This window comes from Eublepharis macularius, chromosome 1 (assembly GCF_028583425.1).
Source record: "Eublepharis macularius isolate TG4126 chromosome 1, MPM_Emac_v1.0, whole genome shotgun sequence".
Classification (NCBI taxonomy): domain Eukaryota; kingdom Metazoa; phylum Chordata; class Lepidosauria; order Squamata; family Eublepharidae; genus Eublepharis; species Eublepharis macularius.
Window position 1 is genome coordinate 27,053,358 of NC_072790.1, and position 25,705 is coordinate 27,079,062.

Sequence of the window (25,705 nt, forward strand, 5' to 3'; positions counted from 1 at the left end):
AAGAGAAACTGGCAAAAACTGTCCCTCTTCAATTGGCAAAAGTGCTTTACTCTTGAAGAAAATGAGCCTTGGGTCCAATCCAATGTATTTGTTTATATAATTAACTTTGAATTACCAATCCTCAGAGTACTGTGTTCAATTAGTGGTACAGAGGAGCAAATGAGAAGTTTTTTAGGAAACTAGTTCTGAATATATGCAAACCAGAATAGGACCCCAGCTTAACGTCAGTACAGAACACATAAGTTGATATAGCCCTGCTGAAGTTCTCAAAATTTTCTTACAAGCTCACTTCAAAGGATTCTTCTCACTGTTCGTTCCTTTCTCCGTTGCTAAGGGAAAAGGCATCTTCAAAAAAGCTCTCTGCCCACATGTCTAGTGATAATAAAATTTCATGGGACAACTAGTATTCCTGATATCAAAAATGGGCCAGGAGTTCAGATCTAATCTAAGAGATGTCTTAGGACATAATGTTTCCTTCCAGTGCTTACTGTGCCCTTAAGTGATAAATGCAAATATCAGTTTGTGGAAACTTACTAGTATTTCAGGCTCACTTCAGCCCAGCTACACACATAGGAAAAGAAAAACGTAGCATTTCCTAGTAGATGTTAAATTCTGAGCTGGCAGTCTTTGGATATCTCATGCAATTATGTCTAACGTGCAGGGGTTTTTTTCAGCAGGAACATGGTGGAACGGAGTTCCAGAACCTCTTGAAAATGGTCACATAGCTGGTGGCCCCGCCCCCTGATCTCCAGACAGAGGGGAGTTGAGATTGCCCTACACGCTGCTTGGCAGCGCGAAGGGCAATCTCAACTCCCCTCTGTCTGGAGATCAGGGGGCGGGGCCACCAGCCATGTGACCATTTTCTCCAAGGGCAACCCACTGAGTTCCACCACCTCTTTCCCCGGAAAAAAAGCCCTGCTAATGTGCCTGGATGCATCTCCAACTAAGAGGTCCAGGACCTGAGGGAGACGAAGTAGCAGCCAAGCAAACTTCCATTGTGCTCAGATGCAGCTCCAGCTATCCACCTTCATCCGCATGAGGCAGAAATTTGTTATGGAGCCTCTTTAAATTATATTTTTAATTGACCTTTTTACTCTTTTCTGATCCATGTAAATGGCTTTGGGAACTCATTTGGCTGAAGAGCAGGGTAAAAATACAAATCAGTATTTGAAATTAGTGGCTCTGATTTGGTTATTGGTTATGAGGTCCAACAGGACTAGTTCATACATGTACTTGGTTAGAAAATATTTCTCTCTTGGGCATATCTCCCCTATGTCATGGATCTACTTAGTGTGATGCAAGTGTCTCCTGTAGAATGCTGATTTTTGCAGTTCTTTCCCTTGATAAAAATGTGTGTGTGTGTGTGTCTGTGTGTGTGAATTGAGCCTCCCTGCACACAGACCTCTATCTGATCCACACTATTTATGTCTCATGCAATGCCAGATGCTTAAGGAAGGAAATATGTTGGTGACTGCAACCAATCCTTCGCCATAGGAAAGTCTTATTTGGTGATTAAATCCCAAAGAAAGAAAGAAATCCAAATAAAAGAGTGGGAATTTATTTACTTATTCCACCTCATCCTTCTTGCTCCTTGCGACTCTAGACAACTTACATAAATATAAAAGACAATACAAAAGACAGTATAATACAGACAATGAACAATGCAAAAAATTGGATTAAATAGCTTAAAGAGCAACGAGATAGAAACAGTACAATTTGTCACATAAACTGGATTTCACAGTTTGAGAAGCACTGAAGTACTGACAGAAGTGTGGCATCATTTCCAGGTTTTTCCTGGATGTGACGACATGCCATGGCTGACGACACTGCCACGTCCCAGCCTCCTTTGGACCCCTGGTTTTTGCTAGGCCAGGCCTCACAGTCCTACAGTTCCATTATGTGATAACCACAACAGACAAAGCACGGATATGAACTGCTTTAGTTTTACTCTTTTGCAGGGGACTTTGCTCAGGAGACTTTGCTCAGATGCACGAAGCTATCTCTGTGGTAGATATCAAGAGAGGCAGCCCTGTAGATAAATGAATCCTAGGCCATGAGGGGCTTTGTAAGTAATAATCAGTAACTGGATTTGAGCTCCGGAACTACTCAGTAACCAATGAAGTGACTGCAGGATAGGTGTGATGTGCATACTCCACCTAGCTCTCAATAGTAAACAAGCCATAGCGTTCTACACTAGCCAATGTTTTCGAGTTGTCTTCAAGGGCAGAGGCTCAAGGTTACTCTGGCATGGGTCCATGTGCCTAGATTGCTCAGGTAGGGAGCCATCTTCCATGCTAATTAAAGGTGGAAAAAAGCAATTTGTAATAGTAAGATTAACTTGCTTCTCCTGCAGTTAATGCTGGGTCTAGTATAATATCTAGGCTCTTGATTGAGACAGCAAGGGTCAACCAAACCCCATCAAATGTGGAAAGTGCACTAGCCTTGAAGACCCCAGCTTTCTCTGTTTTGTCAGGTTTTAGGATCAACTTGCTCATTTTTTTTCATTTAACCAAAGCAACTAGGCAATGGCTCAGGATAGCTATACTTGCATCAGGCACACTAGACAAAGGAACGTAGAGCTTGGTGTTGTCAGCAAATTGATGGCACTCAACTTCAGAAGCATGATAGATCTCTCCCAAGGGCTCTAGAGAAATTGAATAGCATGAGAGATAAAACTGAGCCTTGTGAAACCCCACAAGACAATTCCCACTGACAATTGGTGTCTGAAAGCAACCACCTGAATCCAGTTCATAAAGAATTATTTAAACCAGAGCACATCCCTTGATTACCTATTTGTGCCTCCAGATGTCTCAATAGGATGACATAGACCATCATATCAAAACTGCTGATAGAGCCAATGACAACAAAAAAGCATGACCCCTGTCTAGACTCAAAGATCATTGACTATAGCTACTATTGTCTCTGTAACATAGCCTGATCTGAAACCCAGTTGAAAGGGGTCTAAGGCAAGTGTGCCATCTAGGAAGGCCTGGAGTTGCTTTGCCACCACTCTCTCAATTGTCCTGTCCAGAAGGGCAGATTAAAGCCTCTAAGAGGATTGGTTGCAATGTTTTTCTCTAGTAATTTTTTTCTCCCAGTAATGGATGAATAACCACCACCTTTAGTTTCTGAGGGAAAATGTCAGCGATTGATTTAGGATGGATACCAAGGCCTTGCTAGCCCTGCTACTTACAAGATTTCAGTAACCAAGATTAATGTACAACAATGGACACATAATATCCCGAAGAAGGTGAGTGTTGGCGGGCGCACACTATGGTCAGAAACTGGCTGACAAAGAGATGTGTGGTGGAAGGGGAAGCATAAAAAACAAACCTTGTTTTATATTTACTTTTTTTCTTTTTCCATAGTGCCAATAAATGATTACCTTCAGTGCTATGTTTCCTAAAAGCAAACCGAGATGCACGCCCCTAAACAGGTCGACTCAAATGAAAGATCCATGTTATTCAATAATGCTTACTTCCAGGGAAGTGTTATCCTATGAGGTCACCTTGTGAATTGGAAGAATTAGCAACAAGGTGAAGCTGCTAGAGGAAGGGTAACATAGGGATCTTTTACACCTATGTATACGAGGATCCCTTCCTCTAGGGAACTCTTTCAATGAAGAAGCAGGTGTTCAATCAAAAAAGAGTTTTTATTTAAAATAATAAAGATAAATTGCACACAAAATATATAGCACAAACACAGGGCTAACTAGAAAAACAGGGAGGAAAGTTATAATTACCAATTCCAGAAGATAGAGGGCTTCCAAGGAAGAGCAGCTTCAGTGACTAGCATTTTGCAGCAAGACGAGGGAGAGGGGGCTCAGAAATGCAGTCCAAGGATATATGAGAGGGTTCAAAGTACACATGCTGAATGTGTGGAACATATCGTGGGGCAGTACTACACCTTTTGACTAAAAACAATGACTTAATGGTTGTCTCCGGGATGAGACAAAGAATTGAGACACTGTCTCTGGGGTGGGACAATTAAACTGGGAAGGTTTGATTGTGCCCTCCTGAGAGGAACTACAGGTGTAAAAAGATGACTGATGACCCACAATGGCTGGGTGAGTGAGGCTATAATAGGAAAGTGGATAAGGAGGGGATTGGAAGGGTGTGTAGATTAATTCAAGTACTCTTGGAGACCTCCATTGTTCTATGGTTTTGCACATATCCGGGATATGAGGCTGAGAGCTAGTCCTACCTCAGTGCTCACATTCCAATACTTTTCCATCTCCTGCCTAGCCAGGCAGCTTGTCTGTGTTTAAAACACATACAGGGGTGGGGGCGCTTATGATATTGCCTTATTCATAAGCCTTCTTAATATCATGAGGGCAAGTCTGACCACTAACAGAAGTGTCTGTCCAATTACAACCTATGTAGTCTGCATATTCCCCCTTACAAATGTTTCCAAAACTGCTAGGCGGAGAGGGGAGGGGTGTCCCCTTGCAAGGACCAATTGGCAGGGAGACAATGTCATTGCCTGGGTAGCGACAGGGGGAAAGAATGCTCTCGTGTGCATTGTGCACATTCCCCCTTCCTGCCAACAGATTTAATTAATAACATAAGGGCTCTCTCTCCTTAGAGTCCGACTGGTGAATGCCATTGAGGAAAATAAGATGCTGCCATGCGGCCCCACTGCTGCTGCTGCGAGGTATGAACTGAAACTAAACACACCAGCTTATAACTCGGTTTCCCGGATTTGGTTCACCGTTCCAGAATCTGTTTTAACCGAATGAAACAGTGATTTCCATTTGAATTTCTGGCTCACTAGTTTCATTTTGCACACCTCTAATGAATATCTCAAGAGAACCAAAGAGAGAACAAGAAGAAAATTAATTAAGCTGGGAGGGGAAGAATAGAAGGGACAACAAAACAGATTTTTCAATCCATTTTTAGAAGATTGAGCCATAAAGTGTTTCTTTCTGTTGCCTCTTGAGGATGAATACTAACTGTGAAATATGTCTACTTGTATAACATCAGGAACTGGTTCCCGTAACTGGGCAGAGAAGCATAACAGTCTTAGATAGTTATACAGGTGAACTTAAATCAATGCTATTGCCTGAGAATGTACCGTTTGTAATTTTGGTAACACCCACAGGACCAAAAAAAAAAAAAACCCTCCAGGTATCTCCCTTGAGAATAACTTCCAAGTTCTTTTGTAAATTGGCTGTGAGAGATACGCAGGCTGATCTTCATCGGCACAGACATGGCTTTAAATCCAATCATCCAGTTCTTCAGCCTCACTCTGGTTTTTGCACATTGCACCTCATTTTCAGTAAGTCTCATTCAGCTGTGCTAATTCAGCGTTCCTGTCTGTGATTGCCTGCCATAATACGGATTTTTCTCTCTTTTTAGGTTAGGCACTCATTTGGGGAAGATGGTAAGGATATACCAAAGTGATCCTAACAAAAATTCACTTTTTTCTTTCAACGGGAGCTGAGGATGGAGAAGGCCTGAACTCCTGGACAGGAAGCTGAACATTTTTCTTTTTTATTTGCATTGGTTAGATGCTGATTCTGATGAACTGGGAAAAGATATTCCAGAAATAAATGCAGGTATGTTGCCTTTAGGATTTTCAAAGATGCAGTGCATTGAGAAATCAATGTTGTGGTTTTAGAATGAAACTGCATGATATGTGCAAGAGTCCAATAGTACCTAAGAAGACTAACAAAATTTGTGGTAGGGTATGAGCTTTCATGAGCTCACTTCTTCAGAAAGCTCATATCCTGCACAAATGTTGTTATACTTATAGATGCTACCAGACACTCTTTTCTGCTGCTACATACAGAGTGATTCCGCACACATTGGATAATGCACTTCCAATCCTCTTTATAGATCATTTGGAACGGGTTTTTGTGTGTGCGGAACAAAAAATCCACCTCAAACGATTGTTAATGTGCATTGAAAGTGCATTATCCAACGTGTGCGGAATCAGCCACAGACTAACACGGCTACCCATCTTGATCTATTGGCATGATATGTGCAGTTCTATGACTTTTTTGAAGTTTGCAACTGAGTAAACTTTCCACAATCTGAATAAGAGCATTTGGGTGGGGGTGATTTTTCATTTTGGCAAAAAAAAAAAAAGTGTAAAGAGGGTTTTTTTTTTTCCAGATTATCCAATAAATTCAGTGCATTTTCTTCTAACGGTCTAGAATACCATCGGTAGCTTTTACAATTCCTACAAAATCCTATAAAAAAGGAAGACACAGCAAAGAAATTTTAGCACAATCTTGAGCGAATATATTAAAACTGAGGGTAAAAAGAGTTGAAGGTAAAATGAGCTGGTTTCTTCCTTGAGATCACGGCCCCCAAAGCTGCAACCTGGGCTAAAAATTCCTTCTGGGAAATAAGCTGCTTACAGTGTATTTTCATCCTTCCCCCTTTTATTATTTTGATGGTTATTAACTAAAGATCAAAGAAACCAACTCTATTCCCGGTGACCTTGGTAGCAATACTGCATTTTGCCCAGGGGCTTTTTAGATATTCCGTTTTTGACCATAGGTGGCTGAAACGTTGTGTGTTTATGGTCCATTTATTGGAGCTTTGCAAAATGGGCCATGCATGGTTTCAAAAACTGTATTTTTCATTTTTGTGTTATATGATAAATGTTGTTGAAATCAGTGTTTAAATATCCACAGCAATATTCTTGATAGAATTCAACAAATGGTCCAGCCTACCAACTAAGATCTTTCTGAAAAGCCTTGAACTTTTTACTTCTGCTTTCATAAGTAGGATTACCATCTCTTACGGCAGGAAAACTCTTTGGGATTCAATCTTTTTTTTCCAATAAAGGCTCTGGCCTAGTTGCTGGCTTGTCAGGGTACAACCTGTAAGTGACAATGGTAGCTCTAGGAATTGCCATAGAGTTATACCATAGAGTGGTGGTCATTCCTAGAGCGCCATTGCCACTTCTGGGTTGTACCTCCATGGTCCCTACAACTCAACCCTTCTGCTGGTTGCCAAGCTTGACCTGGCAATCTTATAAGTAGAGTTCCCTGGTGCCCACTGGTAGTCGGCAAAGTCCTGGGGATTTGACCCATTTTCCCACTAGCAGGCAACCTGGATAAGTGCACTGCAGGTATGCTTCTGGTGGGGTGCAACATCATTTCCAGAAGTGACGTCAACGTGCTTCACACAGGAGTGTTCCTGCGTTTTGTGGGGGGCGAATTTGGCCCCATACGGACCAATTCTAAAGGATCTGCCCCATGGTAGCATTCCTATGGAAAGTGCAACAATGGCTGATTCCACACACGTTGGATAATGCACTTTCAATGCACTTTATCAATCATTTGAGGTGGATTTTTTGTTCTGCACACAAAAAAATCCATTCCAAATGATCTATAAAGAGGATTGGAAGTGCATTATCCAACGTGTGTGGAATCACTGGATGTCACTTCTGCAAGTGATGTCATACAAAAATCGAAAAAGTGATGTTGTACAAAACAATTACGATGACCTTTGGTCAAGCATTTTTTGTAGGTCATCAACACATTTTTTTTTCACTCATTGAAGTCTTTTGCAAAAGAAAAAACTTTGACAACATGACTCTATCTTTATTTTTTTAAGCAGAAAATAAAAGATACAATAAATAATAATACCCTATTATAAAAGGAGAGAAGGTCAGAGGCACACACACAACCAAAGCAAAACCTGTTTTGCATTTCGATTTAAACCCTTTTCTTCTCCATTGCCTTCTTTCCAGCTGCTGGCTTGAACCTCTTTGAAGGAGATATTTTACTACCCGTGAGTCATTTGTGAACCTCATGCATTTTATTCATAATGAACGTGACCCTTTTTAGGTTCCAAAGGATAAATACTCTAATCTCGATCTTTTCCCATTTTCAACAGAAAAAACGTAGTGCAATAAAAGACAAGAATCTCCGCTGGAAACTTCCCATCCCATTCGTTCTGGATAACAACCTTGGTAAAAGAAAGCTGCCGTTACTGCAGTTCTGTTGAAGTCAAACCTGATTCTTTTTTATGATTTAAGCATAGCATTTGGATATATGGAGAGAAAAATGTATTGTAAGTGTAAGGAAGAGAAGAGAGCTGGGAACCAGAAGTGCTGACACCCAAGAACACTAGTCAGGATCTCCCCCTGTGTAAATTCCATTGAATTAAATGGAGAGGAGGAGCTGTGTTTTCCCTCAACTCCCATTCAGTTTAATGGGGCTTCTAGAACTGTATGATTCAATTAACTTCACCTATGCAAGTCCTGTAGACGTCATGAATGGAAGTTGTGCAAGTCTGCATACATTCCCAATGGCCATGGCTTGCTCTGAGCAATCCCGTTGATCAAAGTGATAAGGTAAGACTGTCCCAGAATGCAACGGGTAAGGATCACAGAGTTTGAAACTTGGGGATCTAAGGGACCTCTCCAACCCTCAAGAGTGGAAAAGCCAGCAAGTGGGTGGAATGGCTTGTTCGTATGAGTGAAGCACCACTTGCGTTTCTATGAATCCAACCCAACTTACGGCATTTCGAGTCACTCATGATCATGAACACCCCCTCCAATGAACTCCTACGGAACAGGGATATGGGGATGGGGGTGAGGCCTGCAAGCAATTCTGGGGTGCCATATGCTCAACGGGGATTTGAGATCTCCCCCATCCCTCCAGCCTCCAACAGCCAGCGGGAGAAAGATTTATTTTAAATTGATGTCGGTATGACCAGATGAGACATCACACCTCTTCCTCAGTGGGCACAATGCCGGCATGGTAAATCCAGCGGCAGCTATATTGTAAAGGGACACAGGTGGAGGCCAGATCTACCTGACCACCAGATTTTAGTCAGCAACTCTCCCCTCGAGATGCTAACTCTTGTTTCTGAGGCCAGTTTCCTCTCTTTCCTGCCTCATTTTCACACCTCCCTCAACCCCCAAACACTCCCAAAGTTCTGGGAGATAGATTTTTGTTACTCCTGGAATTTTGGAAATATTTTAGGTCATTTCAGGTGTCCCCCAGTCAATCCAAATCAATTTCAGGTCTAGGCCGTTTCTACACAGCCCGTCATTCCCGCCTTTTTTCCACCTTAGGTTTGTGTTTCGCTGAGTCACTCCAAAAACTCATCCTCCACACGCAGTCCCCACAAGTGCTTACCTTTCAATGTGTCTCCAAACAGTCCAAAAAACAAAAGCAGTTTTGGAGGGGAGGTTGGGCACTTTCGTTGCCATAGCCTAAAAGTGCCCATTCCCCTTTTAAATTTTTTTGTTTACTTTGCTCATACGCAATTGTATGCAGCTCTTGTTGTAAGCAAGCTTCCATGGGTGAACAGAAATGTGAAGAAGGAAGGGAAAGAGCTTTGGGGAAAGAACTGGGCAGAGGTTGAGAGGAATAGGAAGTGCAAAAAACCCACAACATAAACCCACAATGAAAGAAAACACCAGAGCAATGCGCTCCCAGTAAAGATGCAGAAAACGTGGTAACAAAACAATATGCGTATATTTGGCAAACGATAACTTGCCGATGCTTGGGGAAAAGCCACCACAGTTCCAAGGGTGAACCATATGGTGGAAACAACCATAATTTCTATTTGGGTATACCAGAATGCACACCCCTACTTTGCGTGTTATATTCAGGCTTTAGAAATACAAACGTTTAAGGTGAATGCTAAAAATAAATGTTGTGAATCGTATTTTTAGATCTAAATGCCAAAGGGGTGATTCTTAAAGCGTTTGAAGGATTCAGCTTAAAGTCGTGTGTGCAATTTAAACCTTACGAAGGAGAGAGCTCATTTATAGTATTTCAGAAGTCTGACGGGTAAGTAAAGGACATGCATGAGCCAACTTACACAATGAAGACACCTTTTCTTCCATAAATATTTGGATGAGGCATGTTGGATCCAGTTTCAGATTTGTGTAGACAGAAATGGGGTGGAGCAAGTTTCACCATTTCCCCCCATATGGTGTTCCTGGGTGGACCCTGTTCTCCAGGAGCAGCACTGGGGGTGGTATTTTGGGCTGTAGTAGGAGGGGAAATGTGAAAAAATTATACTCCGTTCTAGGAACCGCTTCTATCGGTGGAAATTTCTAGTAGATCCAAGCTCCAGTCTTTTCTGCCGAGATGGTTGAAGACTGTATTAATAAGGCCATTGATGTTTCACTAGCTTCTAGCATTCAGGTTAGATCACATAAGGAATAGCACAAGTTAGGAAAGTTTCACCACCCTTTATCTTTCTTCTTGCTTTCTGAATATTTTTTGTCTTCTTGTTCAGTACCATTGGGGAGATTTTACCTGGAAATAGGTTTCCCTAGTCTCATTTGTTGTTGTTGTTTTTATTCCAGTCAATATGACTGATAGTCATATGAGAGCTGCTGTAGCACAGTGGATAAGTGATTTGGCTGTGAATCAGCACTCTACTGGTTCGAATCCCACTACTGCCATGAGCCTTGGGTCAGCCACTCCTCTCAGGCCCAGTTCTCCAGCTTTATTGTGGAGATAATAATAATACTAACTTGTTCACCACTCTGGGTGAGGCACTAATCCATCTAGAACAGCAGTATATAATTGCAATTGCAATTGTTGTTGTTGTTATATGTCAGAGGTTCCCAAGCTTTTTGAGCCTGTGGGTACCTTTGGAATTCTGACTTGGGATGGGCACGAACCACAAAAAAAACCAAACCATGAAGTTCGTGGTTTGTGAGTTTTCATGAACCAGGAACCACGAACTGGCACGAACTGGGGCAAGTTTATGAACCAGTTCATGGTTCGTGGTTCATGGGGTTTAAATGCCCCTTTCTGGCCACTTAGCAGCAGCAGAGAAAGGGACATTTGACAGTTTAAAGGGCCCTTTCCTGCCTTGCAAGTAGCAGGTCCCTTTAAACTATCAGCTGGCAGTCGGCAGGGGGGGATTCCCTGCCAGCTGATAGTTTAAAGGGCCCTGCCGCTTGCAAGCGGCAGGAAAAGTTTATATGGCCATTTCCCTGGGGAAATGGCCATTTAAACTGCCCCTTTAATACGACCCAAACGAACCAGTAGACCAGTTTGTGGAAGTTTGTGGAAACAAGCTTCCACAAACCACTGGTTTGTGAACCATGAACCGGCCTGGTTTATGCGTTTTTGGGGGTCGTAATTCAATTCATGCCCATCTCTAATTCTGACACAGGACAGTGAGCACAACCACAAAATGGCTGATATGTGAGGTAGATGGAGAGAGAGAGAGAGGAAGAAGAGGAGTAATATACAAAAATATACTGAGAGGGAAAAGAGAGAGAATAAATCCAACTCTGGCAACAGCTGCTGGCAAAGCAATGTTATTTTTATCTGTATAGCCAATCCGATTTTCAACGGCCAATCAAAAACTGTGTGGGGCAAGAGCCCCCGCTGGATGCTCCTGCTTTCTGAAAACACTTGGTACGTGCCAGGTGAGGTGCTGGTGGGAGCCATGGTGCCCACGGGTACCGCGTTAGAAGCCCCTGGTGTATGCACAAGGAGGGCTTCTGTTTGCAAAGTCCCCATGGGCTTGCAATGGGCCTGTATGTGCTTTATGCACACACATTGTGCCACCTTATCAACTAAACAAAACAGCAAGAGCAAAGCTTCCTAACCCTGTTGAGTCTACAGACTTACAGGAGATGCCTCGTGTGTTCTTCTAAAGAACCTCTAGCTCCAGAGTGCTTTGCTTTGGCAGAGAGAGACTATTTGGTTTTAGTTTCTGAGGAATGTGCAGGGCACCAGGAAACACACCGGTGGGTATCATAGCATCCCTGGGCAGGGGCTTGCTTTTCACTACACGCGCTTTCCTTTCTCCCTGACTTTCTAAACAAAACAATCTGAAACTGAAGTTGTCCAGGAGAGCCTCTTCCCACAAACATGATAACACAGTTCCCATTTCAAATTTTTTGTGGATAGAGGCAAAGATATGTCAGCGGAGAGGAGAGATGATTCAAAACCAGGCCAAGGGACTGCTCTGGGATATATTGAACATTAAAATGTGGGTGGGTATGTTGGAAGACATTAACATTCACAGCCTTAGTTGTGGTTGAATGTAGCCTGAAACATGAGGAAAGAGGGGGAGACTTCCCCTTGCCCTCCCTAAATGATGTTCTAGATTTATGCAAGTGATAGAGGCAGTTGTCAATTTTCTATAGAACCAGCAAAGATCACTCCTCAGAGGGTTTGCTAATTTCCTCTTTGCCTTCTGAAGGCTCTGTCAGTTTCACCTCCCCTTGTAGTTGGCAAAGAGGAAATAAACTCTCTGGGGAGCAATCTTTGCTAGCTCTATAGAGAGGGGAAATTGACAGAGCCTTCTGATCTGTCTTTTAAAACTTGGCTTCCCGACTAACATCGCGACTCCCTTCATGTGAGCGTCCTCGTGTCATTTTTCTCTTGTAGTTTAGCTCTAAGTGGAAACACACTTTCTATTTAGGCAGACAAACTGCATTACAACAGAGGATAAAATCCAAAGAGTCTTGAGTGGTACAGAATAAAACAAGGATCTTTGGGTAACTGCCTGCTGACATTTTGGAAAGGAGACTTGCAATTTGCAGCCACATCTCAGGCTGTGTGTCTAGATTACGGATTAAATTCCTGCTTTGATGACGAAGCCAATAAATTATTACTTGCGAGTCCTGCTGTGATGCCATATTTCCCAGTGCCTTGTAGTTTCATTTCCAGTATGAGGGGCAAATTTTCCTCACCCTAATCTGCTTTTTAGCAGACTGGGACCCCCTGTTTATACCCGCTGGCCTGGCCTTGTATTTTGTGTAGAAGTGCACGGAAAGGAATGGCTAGTTGTTGGTTTTCCCTTCATGGGAAGGGAAGTCGAGGGGGAAAACATGGCCCTCTTCCCCCCCTATTTTTTACTAGTTAAATTGGGAGACTGGATGATGAAGATGACGACAACAACAACAACAACATTCAATTTATATACCACCCTTCAGGACAACTTAATGCCCACTCAGAGTGGTTTACAAAGTGCGTTATTATTATCCTCACAACAATCACTCAGTGAGGTGGGTGAGGCTGAGAGAGCTCTGATAGAACTGTGACAGAGCCAAGGTCACCTAGCTGGCTTAAAGTGGAGGAGTGGGGAATCAAACCTGGTTCTCCAGATTAGAGTCCCGTGCTCTTAACCACTACACCAAACTGGACAGGTTGCTGGCTGCCAGTCTCCCTTTCTGACTAAAACTGTTCACCCAGAGCTGAATGAAAACAAAGATGAGAACTTGAAGGGCAGAGCTGAACAAGAGAATCCCATTGATGTGCCTGAAAATAAACAATCTGACTAGATCAGTGTTTCCACGTCAAATAGTGTTCTGGAATGATGTGGCGAGCATGCGTGTGTGAGTATGTAATGCGCACGCTTGCTACCTCCACGTCATTTGCTACCTCCACGTCATTTAATGCTGGGTTAACAGTTTTAATCAGAAAAGTCCCCAAAGACAGAAGGCTTTCTGGACAAATTCCTCCTGCTGCTCCTTGACCTGCTGTCTTTGGAGGATACGGCACCTAAGCGAAGAGAAGCAGCAGCAGACAGCCACTGAATGGCCATCAACCAGCTCCGGACACCTGGGACCTCCTCAGTGCAGCTCTCCTTTAATAATTTTTCTTTTTAATTTTCACCCTAATCTGTATAACTTGAGCCTCTGGGGCAGCTGGGGATGAAGGCTGGAGCAGACCCTTCCCTCCCGAAACCCATGACCACACGGATATTGCCTGCCTTTCCTTCCATTGTGCATAAAAATGCACAGAAAGGAATGGTGGCACTGGCACCGACAACACCATGCCGTGTGCTGCTCCCCTCCCTGGCACAAGGCAAACCTTTTGCAGTTCGATCCCTGTGAGCCGCTCAGGGCCAATGGCATTGCCCAGGAAGCGCTGAAGAAAAATTGTACTCATGTGCCCCATGCACATCCCCTTCTTGCCAACACAGTTATTGCGAAGGGCTCTGTCTCTCCCTTTTAAATACAATCGGTTGCATGATGAGTGCAGACTGGCTTGCTGTTAAGGAAGACAAGATGCTGCTCGATGGCCCACCACTGCCGGGCCTGCATGTGTGGCCACTGCACTGGCAAGAATCAAAACGGCACACAAAGTTTTTGGCAGGGGAGAGTTGTTATAGTCTTGAATTTGTTCTACTGTTCCAGAAGCCATGTTAATGAGCCAAACCAGGGATTTCTGTGTGTATTTTGGGCTTGTTTTTTTCATTACACGCACTCCTAGTCAGCACTACAATGTTACTGACAGAATACAATTACCACAAAACTGTACTGATTTGTTTGAAATTAAATTTTCTTCTAGATGTTGCTAGTTAATCAATCCCTCGAATGTGGATGAACAGACTAACCACTGAGTTATCTTGATTAAGCCCCATTCTTCGTGTTTCTGTTTTTCAGGTGTTGGTCCTCACTGGGCGATATGAAGACGGGCCAAAACCTTTCTGTCGGTCGAGGATGTGATAACAAAGGCATCGTGTCCCATGAAATCTTACATGCTCTGGGATTCTACCACGAGCAGGCAAGGACAGACCGAGATGATTATGTCACAATTTGGTGGGATCACATCCTTCCAGGTTGGTTTTCCATCTCATAAATTGCAGCTGACTTGCCTTTTCTCTTGAAGAAAGATGAAATCCTTACATATACCCCTTTTGATACTTCTATAAACATGGATACTCTGAGGAAAATGTTTGTGTGCTTTGTGCCAATCAGGTCGCCTCCAACCTATGGCAACCATATAAATGAAAAACCTTCAGAACGTCCTATTGTTAACAGACATGCTCAGATCTTACAAACTGGAGGACATAGGTTCTTTTATTGAGCTCTGCCTCTTTTCCTTTTGCCTTCTACTTTTCCTAGCATGACTTTTCCAGAGAGTTTTGTTTTCTCATGAATGATAGCCTTATTTCTGTCATTTTAGCTTCTAGGGAGAATTCAGGCTTTAAAGACATGCTATCGAAGATATGATTGAAAAATTATTCTTTGACAGCACCTTTGTGCATGAACATGGAGAGTGGGGAATGCTAAGATCATGTGAAATAGCTCATAAAACCATGACTGGTGGACTGAAAAGCATTTGGAACCTACTGAAGGTGATTCCCTGTAGTCAGCTGTAGAGATGGGCACGATCCGCATTACGATCGAAAAAAACCCACAATAATGGCGATTGCGCGATCGTGAATCAGCGGATCGTGATCGTCCACGGCCAATGATCCAGCGATCGAGAGGGGCCCGGATTGGGGCGATTGGGCTCAGATCAGGGATCCAGACACTCAGGCACCAGCAATCTATTCCCCTGGCAAGCGAGCCCTCCTTCTGTTTGCCCTCCTTCTGTTGCCCTGGAAACCCGAATGGAAGCCCAGCTTTCCTTGATCAGCAGGGCTTCCTTCCAACCACAGAGCAGCAAAGCAGTCACCAGCTGGGAGAAAACACCCAAGGTGTTTGGATCGTACCCACCTCTAGTCAGCTGTCCAAACTGATCATTTATTAATTACTTCAATTCCACAAGATCGTCTAAAGCCTGATTTACACACGTGCTTTGACCTGCCAATGACAATAAAACTGGAGCTCCGAACATTAAAAAATATCCTTTCAATTGCAACCATACAGGACTCCAATTCAGATCAGGGCCATATTGTGAGCAAGGGAAGAGTTAACACTTCTCTATATACTACATGGGGAGCCATGTTTATCGGTCTGTAGCAATAGAAAAGAGCATGAGTCCAGTACCACCTATAAGACTAACAAAATTTGTGGTAGGGTATGAGCTTTCATGAGTCACAGCTCACTTCTTCAGCTCACTTCTTCAGAGCTGTGAGCTGTGTGACTCATGAAAGCTCATACCCTACCACAAATTTTGTTAACCATATAGGAGCTACTGGACTCTTGCTCTTTTCTACTTCCCCATATCTTTTGGGAGCCTGCCAACTGTGTGTAGTAGGAGAATATTATACCTGCAGTCCCCCTGATGACACACAATTGCCAAGTGGTCTGAAAGAACCTCTGAATAGGGCATGAACGGGGGGAGTGGGGAACACTAAGATCATGTGAAATGGCTCATAAAACCATACAGCCTCTGAACTTGTTACCTGATTTTTAAGCATTCTAGGTTGCATGTATCATAACCAGGGCTTTTTTCCCCAGCTGGAATGCAGTGGAACGGAGTTCCAGAACCTCTTGAAAATGGTCACATGACTGGTGGCCCCGCCCCCTGATCTCCAGACAGAGGGGAGTTGAGATTGCCCTCTGCACCGCTCCAGCAGTGCGGAGGGCAATCTAAACTCCCCTCTGTCTAGAGATCAGGGGGCGGGGCCACCAGCCATGTGACCATTTTCTCCAAGGGCTACCCACTGAGTTCCACCCCCTCTTTTCCCAGAAAAAAAGCCCTAACCATAACAAAATCCATTTTAGCTTGTTCCCCAATATCTGCGATGCTTATGTTTGACTTTGAGTTTGCCCAGGTAAGTTGGGTATAAATATTTTAAATAAAGAGATTTTGTACACTCGCTCTATGTCTGGATTAGGGCAGATTGAGTGCAGTGACCTCCTAACTTAAGGAGACAGGGCTGCCTGTCTCCTTGAGTTAGAATCCCACCATTCTTGCGAGATTAACCATCTCAGCATGCTCCAGAAAAGACAGGCAAGGGTGCTGAAGAAAGATTTTTTAAATTGTCCTCTGAAGTTTCCTCCATAGAGGGCCTCGTTCAGAATCCAGTTGTGCTGCGGGACTCACTTGGACGGGAATCCCTTTGCAATCACTGCAGACACTTCTAGAGGAAGTAACTGTTTGTTTCTCCAACAGATCAAACACCCAACTTCCAGAAATATGGCCGTGACCTCCTCACAGACCTGAATACTCCCTATGATTATGAGTCCATTATGCACTATGGTCCATTCTCGTTTTCCAAAAATAGGAGTTTACCAACAGTTACCGCCAACATACATGAATTCAACAGCATTATTGGCCAACGCCTGGATTTCAGCAGTACTGATCTCAAACGACTCAACCGGATGTATAACTGCAGTAAGTTCATACAGAATCACAGAATTACAGAATTGGAAGGGGCCATACAGACCTTCTGGTCCAACCCCCTGCCCAATGCAGAATGAGAGGGTGACCTTAAATTTGCAGACGAGACACAGATAAAACACTGTTTGAATAATAAATCACTTTTTATTAAAAAGGTAAACGAGGAATGAGTTTTTGTGCAGTCTATTCCTATTTAATAGTCCCTTGACTTGGATGGCCTAGGCTCATCCAGTCTTATCAGATCTTGGGAGCTAAGCAGAGCTGACCCTGGTTAGTATTTGAACGGGAGACCACTAAGGTAGGCAGGGGTGGCTACACAGAGGCAGGCAATGGCAAGCTACCTCTGAATGTCTCTTGCCTTGAAAAATAGTAAAGAGTCCAGTAGCACCTTTAAGACTAACCAACTTTATTGCAGCATAAGCTTTCAAGCTTGCTATGCCTCTAACAAAGAGAGCTGTGGTTCTCAAAAACTTATGCTACAGTAAAGTTGGTTAGTCTTAAAGGTGCTACTGGACTCTACTGTTTGGCAACTACAGACTAACATGGCTAACTCTTCTGGATCATGCCTTGAAAACTCTCCAGGGTAACCATATTTCAGCTGTGATTTGACAGCAAAAAAAAAAAAGTATGATAAGAAAGTGTGGAATCAGACTGTGGACTGAGATGCATCTGACGAAGAGAACTGTGGTTCTCGAAAGCTTATGCTACAGTACAGCTGGTTAGTCTTAAAGGTGCTATTGGACTCTTTTCTATTTTGGAATCAGACTGAGGACAAGCCATTGTGAATGAGCCAAATATTCATTATCTATCCCATTCTTGGCCCTTCCAAATGTTCATCATCGATCCCATTCTTGGCCCTTCCTTCCTCAGAACAGTACACATGGTTTTCTTCTGTTTTATCATCACAACAACCTGTGAGTATGATCAGGCAGAGAGATACTAACTCAAAGTCTCCCATTTTCTATCATGGTTGAATGGGTATTTGAACCTTGGTCTTCCCTTTCCACAAGGGCTTATATTCTGAGAAAAGAGGTGGTGGAACTCAGTGGGTTGCCCTTGGAGAAAATGGTCACATGGCTGGTGGCCCCGCCCCCTGATCTCCAGACAGAGGGGAGTTTAGATTGCCCTCCGCACCACCACTTGGTGGCGCAGAGGGCAATCTCAACTCCCCTCTGTCTGGAGATCAGGGGGTGGGGCCACCAGCCATGTGACCATTTTCAAGAGGTTCCGGAACTCCATTCCACTGCGTTCCAGCTGAAAAAAAGCCCTGCTTTCCCTACCCTAATCTGCTAGATGGGTAAACATTATTATCCACATCTTGCAGGCGATGGGACCAAGGCTGAGACAATAGCTTGAGAGAGACCTTGGAGTGACTTTGTGGCTGAAGTGAGACTCATTCTCAGGACTTCCTGATCTCTATCTAGCCACCATGCTACAGCAGTATTGTGGCAAAGTCTCTTGGATTCTTTCCTCTTATGTGGCATTCTTTTCCCCCCCAGCAAGACCAGCCATGCTTTTGGACCAATGTGATTTTGAGTCAGCTGATATCTGCGGCCTGATTCAGGATACAAGAGGCAATGCTGAATGGATTCACCAAAAGAACATCTTTAAGGATCATGATAATACGCTCAGCGGAAAGTGTGAAGGTAACTTTGGTCTTGAGAGCCAGTTCCTGACTTATGTCACACTCTGGTGTGACCCCAAAGTAGACCCCGGGATGGGGCTATGCAATGAACAAGGCTTGGGCTGTTTTCACATGTCTTTAAAATAGGACGTTTACAAAATGGAGGCAGACAGTCACAAAAGCGCCATCATCATGGTCGGTGTTAAAAATCGCACAAGGAAGCTAGCAGCTTTCCGTGAGTATCAGGCTATTTTAAAGACATGTGAAAATGGCCTTGGTTTTATGATGCTGTTGCTGCCCAGGTGGCTGGGAGCAGGTTGGCCTTCCAATCCCATGATGCCCCCCGTTGCCATTTAGGTTGAGCTCTTTTATTGGACTGCATTCACACATCATTTCACAGTCCTTGCACTCTAGCCATCGTTCACATCAGAATTTACCTATGTAAAAAGCCAGTCTAGTTGGAAATTATTTTGTGTGTATGTGTATAAAGTGCCATCAAGTCACAGCCGGCTTATCGTGACACCCCCCCACCCCGGGTTTTGAAGGCAAGAAACATTCAGAGTTGGTCTGCCACTGTTTGCTTCTGATTACTTCCATGGTCGTCTCCCATCCAAGTAATAACCAGGGTTGACCCTGTTTAGCTTCTGACATCAGACAAAATTGGGCTACCCTAAGCCACCCAGGTCAGGGGCAGGGCTTTTTTTCAGCGGGAACGCAGTGGAACGGAGTTCCGGAACCTCTTGAAAATGGTCACATGGCTGGCGGCCCCGTCCCCTGATCTCCAGACAGAGGGGAGTTGAGATTGCCCTCTGCGCCACATGGCGCGGAGGGCGATCTCAACTCCCCTCTGTCTGGAGATCAGGGGGTGGGGCCACCAGCCATGTGACCATTTTCTCCGAGGGCAACCCACTGAGTTCCACCACCTCTTTTCCCAGAAAAAAAGCCCTGGTCAGGAGGGAATTATTACTTTAGCTCAACCATAGTGCAATATCCAGTGACACATGGAAGCCACCTTGCAGTGAAATTCTAAGCAGAGTTACTCCCGTCTAAGCTCATTGAAATCAATGGGATTAGACTAGAGTAACTCTTCTTAGGATTCACTGTTAATCAGCCACAACTGGGATAAATAAACCGGGTGGGTGGAAAGACCTCCTTAGACTGACATTATTCAACTGACCCTGAATTGAAGTATGAGCAACACTAATTCTGAAGAACAGCATAAAATGTAAGTGAAAAACGTGCAACTAGCCAAATTCCACTGTTTGCTTGATAGCTGACCAAACTGAGCGATGGTCTTCTTTTCCATAAAGTTTAACTACATTCACTGCAAGGAGTCTCAGCTTCAAAAACGGAACAAGTTAAACAGAATTTTTAAATAAACACAATTATTTGGTTTGCACAAGTTTTTTTGGACCCCAAAATAACATTTTAAATGCATAAACTAAAGGCAATGTCTATTGGAGCCAAAATAACATTTTTTTCTTCCTCTCCTTTCGAATAACCCATAGTGGAAGGTTTAAATTTTTCATTTCATAGAAAGGTTAATTCGACAGTTAGGGCTGGACAAGATGTTTTTGTTGATTCATAGTTTTCTTATCTCTGTGCTTGGTGTTCCTTGACTCATCCTTGAGTACAGATGTTAATATTAAAGCTACCAAACCTGTGATCTTTCAGCAATACCCGGTATGATCTGTGGACCCTGTCAGGGCTGTAAGAGAGGACAAAGACCATGTGTTATAACTTCCACAGGAGTCTAATTTAAAAAAGTGATGGCATATTATATAGGCTAAATTGATTTCCATTGATAAGTACAAGGAAAGTTGCTAATAAAAACTGATAAGTGTTTCTGAAGTAAATATGCCTTTTTGTCAGCAACTGAGGCTGTGATATAAATAACCATTAACGGCCTGACAATTGAAGCAGATTTATGTTGTATGTCTACGTTAAAAATATAGAGGAGTCAACTAGTTCAGTGCAGAGGAATTGTTCTAAGAACGCTCTGTTGAGATTTATATCTTCCTCTCATAGAACAATGATTCTCAGACCTCTTTTGGGAGGAGGACAGCGCCCTTAGGTTCTCACTTTGTCAGAACTTGAGAGTCCCTGATATATAAACCATTCACAGTATTATTAAGGGGGTAAAAGCAAGACAGCATATATAGAGAAATTAAACGCTATTGATGGAATAAGAAAAGATAAATCCTTATACGAGTTGTTAGAGTATTAATACAAGGATACTCTTCCTTCGGGTGACTCAGTTTTCAAGCCTGTGCATAAGTTGTATTAAATCTGTTCTGTAATACTCTTAGAAGTTGTAAGTTTTTGAGTGCTGACCGGTATGTTCTAATCGGTTCTTTTTTCTCGTTTCATATTTGTATATAATTATGTATTGCAAATTTGCAACTAACAAAAAAAAAATTAAAAAAAAGCAAGACAGCAGATAGTATCTTATGACTCCACTTAGCCAAGACTGAAGCCTTACCCTGGTGAAAGAGGGTCCTTCTGCCAGAGCGTGGCTCTTGGGGCTGGAGGTAGGTTTCAGACTTTGCAGAGCAGAGTGGCAGGATCCAAGCCCGTATTTTCTCATAAACCAGCAAGACTGATGCATGCCGTTACTTTAGTTGCACTAATTTAAGATTAAGGAGAGATGTCCCCGATCTTCTCCCCAGATGGTGGCTACTTCATGTTCTTCAACACCAGCTTTGGGAAGGCGGGAGAAACCGCGGTCTTGAAATCTCGTATTCTGCGCCCACGGAGGACGCAGCAGTGTCTCCAGTTCTTCTTCAGAATGACCGGAAGCCCCAAGGATAGGCTTGTCATCTGGGTTATGAAGGACGATGGCTCAGGAACTGTTCGTAGGCTGGTTAAAGTTCAAACTTTTCAAGGTTGTTCTGAAAAATTGCCTGGAAATCTCTCTCTATCTCTCTCTCTCTCTTTCTCGCTGTCTCTCACAAACACACACACACACACACACACAGATTTAGAAACAGTGCAAAGTTTTATATGATTTGGGCCTCTAAGAGCCTTGAAGGCTTTCCTTATTTTAGAGCTGCTGCTATGGTGGTTTTTCCTCCAGTGAAAGACCTTCAGCCTCCTCGCAGGAAAAAAAATCTGTAGAAAATGTGTCCAATGAATTCCACACGAGTCTCTTTCACCATGCGCACTCTTAGAAAGCTCCTACCTCCAACATCCTGTTTCCTATAGTAACCCACCAGATATCCTTGGAAGAAGTCCAAAATGACATAGGTCAAAGCTTCACATTTTTATTGTCCCCCACAACTGATGTTCAGACACACACACACACACACACACACACACAAAATGCTGCTCTCCATTCCCATCTGGTTAAAAAATGCTCACATCTTGCCCAAGGTCTGAGCATCAGTTTAGGGTTGGCATCTCTCTGCTCAGCTCCATCACTAACTGCTTGAAGGCACGCTCGTTTATAGTATTCAGGAACTTTGCCTCCTTGTCATGATGACCTGAATACGCATTTAGGTAGCCAATGTGAGAGTAGTTGAAGTTACGCATTACTGCAACATATTCTTTGTTCACTTTCCCTCAGCAATCTAGTCGGGTAGATTGGCCTGCTATTTCCACCCCTAGTAAATCTGAGTTTTTTCCTCTTAAGCTTTCACATTTTCTAGTTTATTGGACTCTGTGTCTTTCATGCACAGACCAACACTGCCCCAGAGAAAGATTTATCTGTCTTTTCTATAGAACTGATATTCCAGGATAACCATATTCCACTAATTTTCTCCATTCCACTCGATTTCTGAAATGCTCATTATATCTACGTTCTCCTTTAGTATCAAACACTCCAGCTCTCCCATCCTGGCTTGGAAACTTCTAGCATGTGCGTATCAACACCTATTTCTTGTTTCTCTCATCAAACATCACTAACATGCACATTTCCCCCTCCAGTTCTCTCCTTAAGCAGTTGTCATTTTCTTATACACTCTCAGCCGCCCTGAGCCCATCTGTGGGGAGGGCGGGGTATAAATCGAATTAAATAAATAAATAAATAAATAAATAATCACACATTTTCCAATCAAGACCAATTGCATTTTACGCCAGTTGAAGTTTCTAAATTATCTTCAAAGTCAGCTAGAATGTTCCTGGAAGGTACCACATCATGCGTCTGCAAGGCTAAATTTACAGGGCTGAGTTTATGAGGCAATGTAATATATGAGCTGAATACAGAAGGGGACAGGGATTTTATACACAGCACTGAACCTGTTTCTCCTATAGGCCCAAGAGCACCCCTGAACAAAGGACGTCACTGTATCACACCAAAAACATGGATCGATCAATAACCCTCTGAAGCTGCTTTGGACCATTAGTCTATCAAAACCTGTGCCTCTACAGGGTCTCAGGTGGAGGCCAGTCTTATCTACTACCTGAGTCTTCTAACTGGAAATGCCAGGGTTCGAACCTGGGGCCTTCTGCATGCACAACAGATGTTCTGCCACCAGGCCATGCCTCCATCCCTGCTCAGTAAACACATTCCCCGCTTCTCCACTTGAAGCCAGCTGGGTGACCTTGGGTCAGTCACAGCTCTTCCAGAGCTCTCTCAGCCCCACCCACCTCACAGGATGATTGTTGTGGGGATAATAATAACATACTTTGTAAACTGCTCTGAGTGGAGGTTAAGTTATCCTGAAGGGTGGCATATAAATGAAATATTAAATATAGAATGTCTGAAATAGGCTATGGAAACAGAGGCCACACGTACAAATCATGGTATCTGCCTTTCCTTTTTTAGGAGTAAGTGACAAGAACTGGAAAATTGCCCATGTACCCCTAAAAGCTCAACAAGAGTTCAGGTATCTCTTCCAAGGGCAAAAAGGAGACCCCGATCAGTCATCTGGAGGGATTCTCATCGATGACCTCACTCTCAGCGAAACTCAGTGCCCAAATGCAGTGTGGCTGATCCATAACTTCTCTCATCTCCTTGACACTGCTGCCGTGGAATCCTCCATGATAAGTCCTCGTTTTTATAGCCCTGAAGGCTATGCTCACTGTCTCACTCTCACCCCCAGAGTCTTGGATGGTTCAGACTCTGAAAACTACGTCCACATTTCTCTCCACTTGACCAGTGGAGAGAACGATGGTGTTCTTGAATGGCCGGCTCTGAACAGACAGGCGACCATCACCGTACTAGACCAACATTCTGATGTCAGGAAGCGACTGTCCATAGAAAGGAGCTTCACAACAGATGAGAGTCACTTTCTTAAAGGTATGTAGTCTCTGAACGGTGGGAAGGTGGCAGGGGATAGCTTGATCTCATCAGATCTGGGAAGCTAAGCAGGGTTAACCCTGGTTGGCACTTGGGTGGAAGACCACCAAGAAAAATGGAGGTTGCTCTGCAGAGGAAGGCAATGGTAAACCACCTCTGCTCCTCACTTGCCTTGATGACACTCACATACATACATACATACATCGTCTCTGAGCGGAGGAAGCAAGTCTGAAAATGAGGTAAAAAGTGCGCTTCTCTCTGTGAACAAGGAGTGATTCCACACATGTTGGATAATCCACTTCCCTTCCTCTTTATAGATCATTTGGAATGGATTTTTGTGTGCGCGGAACAAAGAATCCACCTCAAACGATTGATAAAGTGCATTGAAAGTGCATTATCCAATGTGTGCGGAATCAGCCACTGATGACCCAAATTTTCCTTCCTGAGCAGCTAAAGTACACAATTCAAGAAGCATATCTCAGAATTGAGCACACAGAAGATGCTAGGAGGTCAATGTAGTGCTGTCTCCATGGGAGAAAAAAAAACCTGTGTAAAACATTCTTGGTGTGTCTCCATCCGTCCATTGTACATTCCAACAAAATGCTCTCCCAACAGCTTAAAAAAGTTTTTTTAAAAAGCTACACAAAGATTTCAGATCCTACCAATAACAACATTTTTGTCAAAAAATTATTTATTTCATTATATTTCTATTCCGCCCTCCCCGCGAACAGGCTCAGGGCGGATTACATCAGTTAAAAACATAGTCACAATACAACAGTAAAAACAGTAGTCCCTTGTGCAAGCACCGAGTCATTACTGACCTATGGGGGACATCACATCACAATACAACAAGAATTTACAAATTCATAAAAGCATATTAAAATCACAGTTTACATAATAAATAATTTAAAAGGTATCAAGAGGGCTGCAACGACAGTATAACTTTAACTTATCTTCGCTTGGATAAAATGGAGTTCTAAAACAGAGTGGTGGTAAAAACATCTGGTGGGGGGGATTTAAGCATTCGTCGACTCCTCCCTCCCACATAGTCGACAGAGGCCAGGCCCAGCCTCAACCATACGCCTGGTGGAACATCTCTGTCTTATGGCCCCAGTGGTAAATAAAAGTAAAAATAAATAAAATAAATAAAAACTGCTCCCACACACCCTCCAAGAACACAGGTCTTCTGTAATAAAAAAAATCTAGGCGGTTAAAGACTAACCAATAAAATCACATTTTTAAGTGCCTTACCTCCTCCCCCTTTCTAAAAAAATTTGATGTAATCTGACCAAGAGTTAATCACTAGGGAAAACACAGCAAGAAGCAAAAGGCCTACCAAAGTTCAGATGCCTGGGGGAATTGCCCCAGGGCTTCTCTTACCTTGAAGGATGCCTGTGTGGAGGCACCTTAGGTTCCAGACCATTCAGAAATTTAAAGATCAAAAACTGCACTTCAACCAGAATCCAGAAATTCACAGGTAACCAATGCACCTCTTTGAGGACAGAGGTTATGTGGGTCTGACCAGCACTTGTCAGCAATCTTAAACAAAAAACAACCACAGTGTTCAGTAGCCAATGTGGAAAAATGCCACTGTGATAAGACTAACATTCCAAATATTTTTGGTAGTAGTCTTCTATTCAATATTATTTAAATTGTTATTCTCAGAAAGATACACAATGCTTAAAGGAATAGTACAACACTCCAAAGATAAATGCAAGGACTGATGGAGTCTCTCGTTGTCAGCAATCTAGCAACTGCATTCTGGACCACACTGAATTTTTGAACGCTCTACAAAGTATGCTTTGCAGTCACTCACCTTAGCGGTTTCCCATGGTGGTCAAGCTCTCGTTTCCCAGAAGATTTAGCTAGT

General features: G+C 43.2%; 1 protein-coding gene across 1 annotated transcript in view; it reads left to right on the plus strand.

Annotated features, from left to right (window-relative positions):
* The first annotated feature begins 4,041 nt into the window (after nt 1-4,041).
* LOC129323939 (meprin A subunit alpha-like) overlaps nt 4,042-25,705 on the plus strand; it is a 29,696-nt gene continuing 8,032 nt past the window's right edge. Inside the window, exons 1-10 of the mRNA XM_054970814.1 lie at nt 4,042-4,066; nt 5,510-5,557; nt 7,708-7,748; nt 7,854-7,929; nt 9,646-9,763; nt 14,341-14,516; nt 16,745-16,966; nt 18,472-18,618; nt 21,266-21,481; nt 23,362-23,835. Coding sequence (XP_054826789.1) covers nt 4,042-4,066; nt 5,510-5,557; nt 7,708-7,748; nt 7,854-7,929; nt 9,646-9,763; nt 14,341-14,516; nt 16,745-16,966; nt 18,472-18,618; nt 21,266-21,481; nt 23,362-23,835 — 1,543 coding nt within the window. The remainder of the gene's footprint in view (nt 4,067-5,509; nt 5,558-7,707; nt 7,749-7,853; nt 7,930-9,645; nt 9,764-14,340; nt 14,517-16,744; nt 16,967-18,471; nt 18,619-21,265; nt 21,482-23,361; nt 23,836-25,705) is intronic.